An 11,084-nucleotide genomic window follows, 5' to 3' on the forward strand; every position below is an offset into this window, starting at 1 on the left:
CCAGGAGAACCCAATCTTGTATGCCACACCCACCGCCTCTCTCACCACCTCTACTATCAGGAAACAAACTACTGACAGTACAGAGTTCCCCAATCCTTCCAATCTATCCTTCCATCCATGCCATCCTTCCATCCATGTCGTCCTTCCATCCATGACATCCTTCTGTCCTTCCATCCATGACATCCTTCCATCCATACCTTTCCCAGGAGGCCAGGAGAACCCAATCTTGTATGTCACACCCACCGCCTCTCTCACCACCTCTCCTATCAGGAAACAAACTACTGACAGTACAGAGTTCCCCAATCCCTCCAATCTATCCTTCCATCCATGTCATCCTTCCATCCATGCCATCCTTCCATCCATGCCATCCTTCTGTCCTTCCATCCATGACATCCTTCCATCCATACCCTTCCCAGGAGGCCAGGAGAACCCAATCTTGTATGCCACCCAACCGCCTCTCTCACTACCTCTCCTATCAGGAAACAAACTACTGACAGTACAGAATTCCCCAATCCCTCCAATCTATCCTTCCATCCAAGCCATCCTTCCATCCATGCCATCCTTCATTCCATGACATCCTTCCGTCCATGACATCCTTCAGTCCATGACATCCTTCCGTCCATGACATCCTTCAGTCCATGACATCCTTCCGTCCATGACATCCTTCCATCCATGCCATCCTTCAGTCCATGACATCCTTCCGTCCATGACATCCTTCCATCCATGACATCCTTCTATCCATGACATCCTTCCGTCCATGACATCCTTCCGTCCATGCCATCCTTCCGTCCATGACATCCTTCCATCCATGCCATCCTTCCGTCCATGACATCCTTCCGTCCATGACATCCTTCCGTCCATGACATCCTTCCATCCATGCCATCCTTCCATCCATGACATCCTTCCATCCATGACATCCTTCCAAGATGGTCCAGACTTCCCAACCCCTCCAATCTCTCCTTCCATCCATGCCATCCTTCCGTCCATGACATCCTTCCGTCCATGACATCCTTCCGTCCATGCCATCCTTCCGTCCATGACATCCTTCCGTCCATGACATCCTTCCGTCCATGACATCCTTCCGTCCATGTCATCCTTCCATCCATGCCATCCTTCCATCAACCCAAGCCTTTTGGTCCTTGTGGGGTACCCTCTGCTCAGCCTTGTAGGATCATCAACTTTGGCTTCACCGGCTTGCTGCTCTTGGGTTAGAGGCTTAGTCCTCACAAGGAACGAGACTGCGATCTCCTCTACTGTCCTCCTTGCCTTTCTGCTTGATCGCTTCTCGGCCTTTTGGCTGTGCCCATCGATTTGTATGGACTCAATCTTCAATAGTTGTGTGGCTGATGATCTCCCGCTTCTCTGCTATCACCTAAGACTGACTGTCAGGTTGCAGCACCCTCCCCCTCCCTTCCTGATTTCCTGAGCTTAGGAAAGGTGTGATTTCACAATGTACAGATGATGTCATCCCACATGGCCCCGCCTCCTTCCTCTTGCATCATAACCCCACAGAGGAAATAGAAATGCTCCCTGATGAGTCCAGCTCAGCCTTGTCTCCTCTTGTGGTGGTGATAGCTGGGATCCCCAACACTGTCTCAGAGCTTCACTCAGATCTGGAAGGATGGAGGAGCTTCTAGGAAAGGAGGAAAGCTTCTGAGGTCAGTGGATTGACTGGAATACTCATAGCTGCTCTGCTGACCAGGTTTCTGAACTTGGCAACCCTTCAGTCCTGAGGTACATAGAGAGGGCATGGGCTGATGACATTGTGAGGAGTCCTAGTGTCCCCCCCCAATATAATGTCTTCCTCTCTCACCTCCCACCCCCACCCCCCTTCTCCATCACCTGTTCTATGCTTTATCTCATGTATACCCATACCCCTCCCATCCCTCCTCTTACCCTGTGGGTTCAAGTCCTATCCCACTTGGCAGGAACCAAAGACATTTGGGGGGAACTACCCTGCGCTAACCTTTCTATATTAGTGCCCCCCCCTTCACTGCCCCATGCATGGCTTCACCTCCCCTGCCCTGTCATCCATTTGCCTGGGGATGTCCTAATCCTGGGGGGTCCTAGTCCTGGGGGAGTTCTGTGACTGGGAAAAGCCTGAGAGGTCCTAATCCTAGCGGAGTTCTGCAGCTAGGAAAAGCCTGGGGGTCCTAATCCTGGGGGGTCCTAATCCTGGGGGAGTTCTGTGACTGGGAAAAGCCTGGGGGGTCCTAATCCTGGGGGGTCCTAATCCTGGGGGGTCCTAATCCTGGGGGGGTCCTAATCCTGGGGGAGTTCTGCGACTGGGAAAAGCCTGGGGGGTCCTAATCCTGGGGGGTCCTAGTCCTGGGGGAGTTCTGCGACTGGGAAAAGCCTTTGCAGATGTCGGTTTGTAGACCTCAGTGAACGTCCCGGGCTGGTGGGCTCTCTCGGTAGTTGGTGGAGCTCCCTGTCATTGTGGAGGTTCCGGTATGGGGGGTTACGGACAGACAGATACCGGGACAGTCTGCAGGACCAGGACGTCACATCTGCCCATCCCGGGTACAACGTTCTCCAGGTTCCTCACAACAGCAATGAGAAATGTGAATGATTGTACCGGAGAGAAGAACCGCAATTAGTATTTGTGTGAAGGGGAACAATGTCCAATTCCTTCAAATAAAATCCCGGGGGTCCTAATCCTGGACAGGGTTCTAATCCTGGGGAGGTCCTAATCCTGGGGGGAGGGGAGTTCTAATCCTTGGGGGGTCCTAAATCTGGGGGGGTTCTAATTCTGGGGGGGCTTCTAATCCTGGGGAGGGTTCTAATCCTGGGGAGGTCCTACTCCTGGGGGGAGTTCTAATCCTGGGGGCACCTAATCCTGGGGGGGTCCTAATCCTGGGGGGGTCCTAATCCGTGGGGGGTCCTTAACCTTGGGGGTCCTAGTCCTGGGGGGCTCCTAATCCTGAGGGGGTCCTAATCCTGGGGGTAGGTTCTAATCTTGAGGGGGGTCCTAATCCTGAGAGGTCCTAATCCTGAGGGGAGTCCTAATCCTGAGGGGGTCCTAATCCTGAGGTGGGTCTTAATTCCTGGGGGGTCCTAATGCTGGGGGAGATCCTAATCCTGGGGGGTCCTAATCCTGGGAGTCCTAATCCTAAAAGTGGTCCTAATCCTGGGGGGTCCAAATCCTGGGGGAGGTCCTAATCCTGAGAGGTCCTAATCCTGAAGGGGGTTCTAATTCTGGGGGGTCCTAATGCTGAAGGAGGTCCTAATCCTGAGAGGTCCTAATACTGAGGGGGGTCCCAATCCTGGGGGGGATCCTAATCCTGGGGAGGTCTTAATCCTTGAGCGGTCCTAATGCCGGGGAAGGTCCTAATTCTGGGGGGTCCTAATCCTAAATGGTCCTAATCCTGAGGGGGGGTCCCAATCCTGGGGAGGTCTTAATCCTCGGGGGGGTCCTAATGCCGGGGAAGGTCCTAATTCTGGGGGGTCCTAATCCTGAGGGGGGTCCCAATCCTGGGGAGGTCTTAATCCTCAGGGGTCTTAATGCCGGGGAAGGTCCTAATTCTGGGGGGTCCTAATCCTGCCTGAGAAGCTGATATTTACAGGAGAAAAGGATTTCCTTGCAGCACAGAGACCCCCCCATCCCCCGAAGGGTCTTCTAGGTATTTGGGGGGTCCTCTGGAGGGGTCTGTGTGCAGCAATGGAAGTCGTAACCATAGAAACCATCTCACTCTCTATTCTTTGTAAATATCACATCGGACGGCTAGAATCCTACAGAGCCCCCAAAATACACAGCAGAGTCTAAGGGGGCCCCTCACACAATGTAGAAATGTCTGCAGCCCCCCAGGAAATCCATACCAGACCCTAAATCTGAGCATGTAGCCTGGCTGGCCAAGAAGGGGGGAGGGCGAGCGTGCACCCCCCTCCCTGAACCATCCCAGAGCACACACCCTCAACATGGGGAGGTACCCCGCCAGGGTGACCCCCATCCAAGACAAGCCCATTGTCCCCATGTAGGTGAGGACAAGGTCCTCATCCCCACCACCCTGAGTTGTGGTTTTGGGGGTCTGCAGGCTGGGGGGGGGGCTTATAGGAACCTATTTAGATGTCTACATCTACTACAGTTGTGACCAAAATTATTCAACCCCCACTGAAATTGAGTGTTTTGGCCAGTTTGACATTGCTTTTGATCATTCAGTCATCTTGCTTACATTTACATTAAAGAGGCACTTGTAGGTCAGACAAATATAACATAACAGTTATAATGAAATAACCACAAATGTCTTTTCTGTGCTCACAGCATTATCAGTTTTATTCAACCCCCAAGTGACATTCAATCTTAGTACTTAGTACAGCATCCTTTTACAGTTATAACAGCTTTTAAACGTGAAGCATAGCTTGACACAAGTGTCTTGCAGCGATCTACGGGTATCTTCGCCCATTCTTCATGGGCAAAGGCCTCCAGTTCAGTCACATTCTTAGGCTTGCGCACTGCAACTGCTTTCTTTAAGTCCCACCAGAGGTTCTCAATCGGATTTAAGTCTGGTGACTGCGATGGCCACTCCAAAATGTTCCAGCCTTTCCTCTGCAACCATGCTCTAGTGGACTTGGAGGTATGCTTGGGATCATTGTCCTGTTGAAAGGTCCAACGTCTCCCAAGCCTCAGGTGTGTGACGGACTGCATCACGTTTCCATCCAATATCTCCTGGTACTGAAGAGAATTCATGGTACCTTGCACACGCTGAAGCTTCCCTGTACCTGCAGAAGCAAAACAGCCCCAAAGCATGATTGACCCTCCACCATGCTTCACAGTAGGCAAGGTGTTCTTTTCATCATAGGCCTTGTTCTTCCTCCTCCAAACATAGCGTTGATCCATGGGCCCAAACAGTTCTAATTTTGTTTCATCAGTCCACAGAACACTATCCCACAACTTTTGTGGTTTGTCCACATGGCTTTTGGCATACTGCAGTCGACTCTTCTTATTCTTTGGAGACAGCAAGGGGGTACGCCTGGGAGTTCTGGCACGGAGGCCTTCATTACGCAGTGTGCGTCTTATTGTCTGGGCTGAAACTTCTGTACCCACATCTGACAAATCTTTTCTCAGTTCCTCAGCAGTCACACGGGGACTTCTCTCCACTCTACGCTTCAGGTAGCGCACAGCAGTCGAAGTCAGCATCTTCTTTCTGCCACGACCAGGTAGCGTTTCAACAGTGCCCTTTGCCTTGAATTTGCGAATGATGCTTCCTAAGGTGTCTCTTGGTATGTTTAACATCTTTGCAATCTTCTTATAGCCATTGCCCTTCCTGTGAAGAGAAATCACCTCTTCTCTTGTCTTCCTGGACCATTCTCTTGCCTTCACCATGTTTGTAACCACACCAGTAAATGTCTAGAAGGAGCTGAGTATCACAGTCATTTTAAAGCTGCCTAATTGGTGCTTATTATGCTTGATTGCTGCTCGGTGACATCCACAGGTGTTTTCAATACCTGATGGAAAGCACCTGTATGAACCTCTGTTCTTCAGAGTGGTAGTCTTTAAGGGGTTGAATAATTGTGGCAATGAAGAAACCACATAAGAACCATTTACTACTGTATTACATAAACAATTGATGTCATTTTAGTTGCATTTGGGTAGTTACAACGTCCTTGTAGGATTTGATTCTGAATACAATTCCAAATGTACACTATAGTCCCTAAACCCCTTTCCAGCATTGGGGGTTGAATAATTTTGGTCACAACTGTATATGAACATCGGCTTTATCAGAATGCATGTTCCAGGGTCTGATGGATGGGGGGCGGTAAAATCTTCTACAAACTCTGATTTCCCAGCTACAAGCTGAAGCCGTTGTGGTGGAATCTTCTCCTCACTTTGAAGAGTTGGGGTTCTCCTCACTATGAAGAGTTGGGGTTCTCCTCATTATGAAGAGTTGGGGTTCTTCTCACTTTGAAGAGTTGGGGATCTCTTCACTATGAAGAGTTGGGGTTCTCCTCACTATGAAGAGTTGGGGTTCTCCTCACTTTGAAGAGTTGGGGTTCTCCTCTCTTTGAAGAGTTGGGGTTCTCCTCACTATGAAGAGTTGAGGTTCTCCTAACTTTGAAGAGTTGGGGTTCTCCTCACTATGAAGAGTTGGGGTTCTCCTCACTTTGAAGAGTTGGGGTTCTCCTCACTATGAAGAGTTGGGGTCTTCTCACTTTGAAGAGTTGGGGTTCTCCTCTCTTTGAAGAGTTGGGGTTCTCCTCATTTTGAAGAGTTGGGGTTCTCCTCTCTTTGAAGAGTTGGGTTTCTCCTCACTATGAAGAGTTGGGGTTCTCCTCACTTTGAAGAGTTGGGGTTCTCCTCACTATGAAGAGTTGGGGTTCTCCTCACTATTAAGAGTTGGGGTTCTCCTCACTATGAAGAGTTAGGGTTCTCCTCACTTTGAAGAGTTTGGGTTCTCCTCACTATGAAGAGTTGGGGTTCTCCTCACTTTGAAGAGTTGGGGTTCTCCTCACTATTAAGAGTTGGGGTTCTCCTCACTATGAAGAGTTAGGGTTCTCCTCACTTTGAAGAGTTGGGGTTCTCCTCACTATGAAGAGTTGGGGTTCTCCTCACTATGAAGAGTTAGGGTTCTCCTCACTTTGAAGAGTTTGGGTTCTCCTCACTATGAAGAGTTGGGGTTCTCCTCACTTTGAAGAGTTGGGGTTCTCCTCACTATTAAGAGTTGGGGTTCTCCTCACTATGAAGAGTTAGGGTTCTCCTCACTTTGAAGAGTTGGGGTTCTCCTCACTATGAAGAGTTGGGGTTCTCCTCACTATGAAGAGTTGGGGTTCTCCTCACTTTGAAGAGTTGGGGTTCTCCTCACTTTGAAGAGTTGGGGTTCTCCTCACTATGAAGAGTTGGGGTTCTCCTCACTTTGAAGAGTTGGGGTTCTCCTCACTTTGAAGAGTTGGGGTTCTCCTCACTTTGAAGAGTTGGGGTTCTCCTCTATTCACATGACTGACTTCTACTAGAGGAGTGAGACTCTGTTTTGGGGCGAAGATTAGAATCATTGTGACTATCATCCAGGATGTGATGGGCGCCAACAGTCTGCACAGCGATTTACCCCGCGAGGGCAGAGAGGACACCGACCATACAATTCAATTCATGGAGATCTTGGTGTCGGTGTCCCTGACCATGATACGGAGACCAGCTGGTTGTCCAGCCCCCGCCTATATGAAGGATTGGTTGTAGGGAGGCGGGTCCTTGACAGATACACTATATTGCCCCAAGTATTGTCCCCGCCCCCTTCCAATCATGTGACTCAGGCGTTCCAATCCCCTCCATATCATGTGATTCAGGTGTTCCAATCCCCTCCATATCATGTGATTCAGGTGTTCCAATCCCCTCCATATCATGTGATTCAGGTGTCCCAATCCCTTCCATATCATGTGATTCAGGTGTTCCAATCCCCTCCATATCATGTGATTCAGGTGCCCCATTCCCACCAATCATGTGATTCAGGTGCTCCAATCCCCTCCCAATCATGTGATTCAGGTGCTCCAATCCCCTCCCAATCATGTGATTCAGGTGTTCCAATCCCCTCCAATCATGTGATTCAGGTGTTCCAATCCCCTCCATATCATGTGATTCAGGTGTTCCAATCCCTTCCCAATCATGTGATTCAGGTGTTCCAATCCCCTCCATATCATTTGATTCAGGTGTTCCAATCCCCTCCAGATCAAGTGATTCAGGTGCTCCAATCCCCTCCATATCATGTGATTCCGGTGTTCCAATGCCCTCCATATCATGTGATTCCGGTGTTCCAATCCCCTCCACGGACACAGGTGTATACAATCAAGCCCCTAGACATACAAACATTGGTGAAAGAATGGGTCGCTCTCATGAGCTCAGTGACTCCAAGCGTGGTCCCGTGATAGGTGGCCACCTGGGCAATAAGTCCATCCGTGACATTTCCTGGCTACTAAATATTCCACGCTCAACTGTTAGTGGGATCATAACAAAGTGGAAGCCACTGGGAACAACAGCCACTCAGCCACCAAGTGGTAGGCCACGTCACATGACAGGGCGGGGTCAGCGCATGCTGAAGCGCACAGTGCGCAGAAGTCGCCAACTGTCTGCAGAGTCAATAGCTAAAGACCTCCAAACTTGGTGTGGCCTTCAGATGAGCCCAACAACAGTGCGTAGAGAGCTTCATGGAATGGGTTTCCATGGCCGAGCAGCTGCATCCAAGCCTTCCATCACCAAGTGCAATGCAAAGCGTCGGATGTTGTGGTGTAAAGTACGCCGCCACTGGACTCTAGAGCAGTGGAGACGTGTTCTCTGGAGGGACCAATCGCGCTTCTCTGTCTGGCAATCCAATGGACGTGTCTGGGTTTGGCGGTGGCCAGGAGAACGGTACTTGCCTGACTGCATTGTGCCAAGTGTAAAGTTTGGTGGAGGGGGGATTATGGTGTGGGGGTGTTTTCAGGGGTTGGCTTGGCCCCCTAGTTCCAGTGAGGGAACTCTTAAGGCGAAATTTTGGACAATTTCATGCTCCCAACTTTGTGGGAGGAGTTTGGGGATGGCCCCTTCCTGTTCCAACATGACTGCCCCCCAGTGCACAAAGCAAGGTCCATAAAGACATGGAGGAGCCAGTTTGGGGTGGAGGAACTTGACTGTCCTGCACAGAGTCCTGACCTCAACTCCATAGAACACCTTTGGGATGAATTAGAGCGGAGACTGCGAGCCAGGCCTCCTCCCCCGACATCAGTGCCTGACCTGACAAATGTGCTTCTGGAAGAATGGTCCAACCTTCCCATAGACACCCTCCTAAACCTTGTGGACGGCCTTCCCAGAAGAGTTGAAGCTGTTATAGCTGCAAAGGGCGGGGCCAACTCAATATTGAACCCTACGGACAAAGACTGGGGGACCATTACAGGTCATGTGTGTGGAAAGGGTGAGGCCAACTCAATATTGAACCCTACGGACTAAGACTGGGGGGCCATTACAGGTCATGTGTGTGGAAAGGGCGGGGCCAACTCAATATTGAACCCTACGGACTAAGACTGGGGGGCCATTAAAGGTCATGTGTGTGGAAAGGGCGGGGCCAACTCAATATTGAACCCTACAGACTAAGACTGGGGGGCCATTAAAGGTCATGTGCGAGGAAAGGGCGGGGCCAACTCAATATTGAACCCTACGGACTAAGACTGGGGGGCCATTAAAGGTCATGTGTGTGCAAAGGGCGGGGCCAACTCAATATTGAACCCTACGGACTAAGACTGGGGGGCCATTAAAGGTCATGTGTGTGGAAAGGGCGGGGCCAACCCAATATTGAACCCTACGGACTATGACTGGGGGGCCATTAAAGGTCATGTGTGTGGAAAGGGCAGGGCCAACTCAATATTGAACCCTACGGACTAAGACTGGGGGGCCATTAAAGGCCATGTGTGAGGAAAGGGCGGGGCCAAATCAATATTGAACCCTACGGACTAAGACTGGGGGGCCATTAAAGGTCATGTGTGTGGAAAGGGCGGGGCCAACTCAATATTGAACCCTATGGACTAAGACTGGGGGGCCATTAAAGGTCATGTGTGTGGAAAGGACGGGGCCAAATCAATATTGAACCCTACGGACTAAGACTGGGGGGCCATTAAAGGTCATGTGTGTGTGGAAAGGCCGACACCCGATACTTGGGGTAATACAGTGTATGTTCGATGTTGAAATTTCGTACATCTGACTTCATGCTTATATCTTTTCCAGGTGGCTGAGATTGGACAATCAGATACCATGCAGAGCATCAAGTGTGTGGTAGTCGGGGATGGAGCTGTAGGGAAAACGTCTCTTTGCATCTGTTACACCACCAATACCTTCCCTGATGAGTTAATCCCTTTGGTGTTTGACAACTACAGTGCCCAGATGACTGTGGATGGAAAAACCGTGAGCCTAAACTTGTGGGACACAGCCGGCCAGGAAGAGTATGATGGACTAAGGATATTAACTTACCCCCAGACCAATGTCTTCATCATCTGCTTCTCCATTGCCAATCCACCATCTTACGAGAACGTAAAGCACAAGTGGTATCCCGAAGTGGGCCACCATTGTCCTAACATTCCCATCCTCCTGGTGGGCACCAAGAAGGATCTGAGAAGCAACCCGGATGTCATCAAAAAGCTAGCAGAGCAGAAGCAGCTTCCAATCACCTACCAACAAGGCGTCAGCTTGTCCAAGCAGATCCACGCAGTGAAGTACATGGAGTGCTCAGCGCTGAACCGAGAAGGCATCCAAGACGTTTTCTCAGAGTCAGTGAGAGCCGTTGTCAGCCCCGTAATAAAGAAGAGTCCATGCTTCTTACTGTGAAAAGAAGAAGCCTCCAAGAGTATGATCTGGTCACTGTGGCCTCCTTCTGTTGATCTCAGATCACGTGACTTTGTCCTGAACAACCACAACCAACATAGACCACAAGGACCAACATTACAGAATCTTCTATGCGTTCCTTACGTAAAATGTTCATTGGACCCAAGAAAGCCCAGACAGAGCTTGATATTTCAGACACCTCCAGCAATGACTTCAATGGTTCCATCTGTTCCTCTGTTGGCACCTCAGAACATTCCTGGAATGTGAGAAAATGTCTCGTGTTTTCTGTGGCACCACCTGAGATTGTTGAGGTTTAAAGACAGGACAGAACTATGCAAATTCTTCTCAGATTAGGAGACATTTTTTATCACAGTGTCTCGTTTTTTTTGTATTTAATCGTCTTTTACTTCTTATTTTTTGCTTCTCGAAGAAACCAGGAGCCATGTCACCATATGTGAAGCTTGAGGACGTGGAAGAACTCTTGCTTGGCACTCTTTGCATCTGAACCACAACTTACTTGGACCTCAAGGACCAACATTACAGACTCTTCTATGTGTTCCTTACGTAAAATGTTCATTGGACCCAAGAGAGCCCAGAGCCTAATGCTTCAGACCTCCAGTAATATCTTCAGCGGTTTTGTCTGTTCCGGCGTCGCGGCACAATATACAGAATACTGGCTGCTGACCAGAATATATAATAAACAACCGTCATCACATTTCAGAGTGTTAACCCTTGTCTGGTCGCTCTCCGGCCAGTGATCCAAGGAGTCCATTGTCTCTAGAATTGACTCACTGTCCTCTCCCTTCAACAA

The 11,084-nt window shown here is 49.9% G+C and overlaps 1 protein-coding gene across 1 annotated transcript; it reads left to right on the forward strand.

Moving 5' to 3' along the window:
* Positions 1-1,526: 1,526 nt before the first annotated feature.
* LOC149430002 (rho-related GTP-binding protein RhoG-like) lies at positions 1,527-11,078 on the forward strand. The gene is made up of 2 exons (XM_089666266.1): positions 1,527-1,658; positions 9,680-11,078. Exon 2 carries the CDS (start codon positions 9,707-9,709, stop codon positions 10,274-10,276), a length of 570 nt encoding a protein of 189 aa, XP_089522392.1. The 5' UTR covers positions 1,527-1,658; positions 9,680-9,706; the 3' UTR covers positions 10,277-11,078.
* The last annotated feature ends 6 nt before the right edge of the window (positions 11,079-11,084 follow it).

This window comes from Staurois parvus, unplaced genomic scaffold (assembly GCF_062004578.1).
Source record: "Staurois parvus isolate SC_StPar_1 unplaced genomic scaffold, SC_StPar_1.0 ptg002646l, whole genome shotgun sequence".
NCBI classification, from domain to species: Eukaryota; Metazoa; Chordata; class Amphibia; order Anura; family Ranidae; genus Staurois; species Staurois parvus.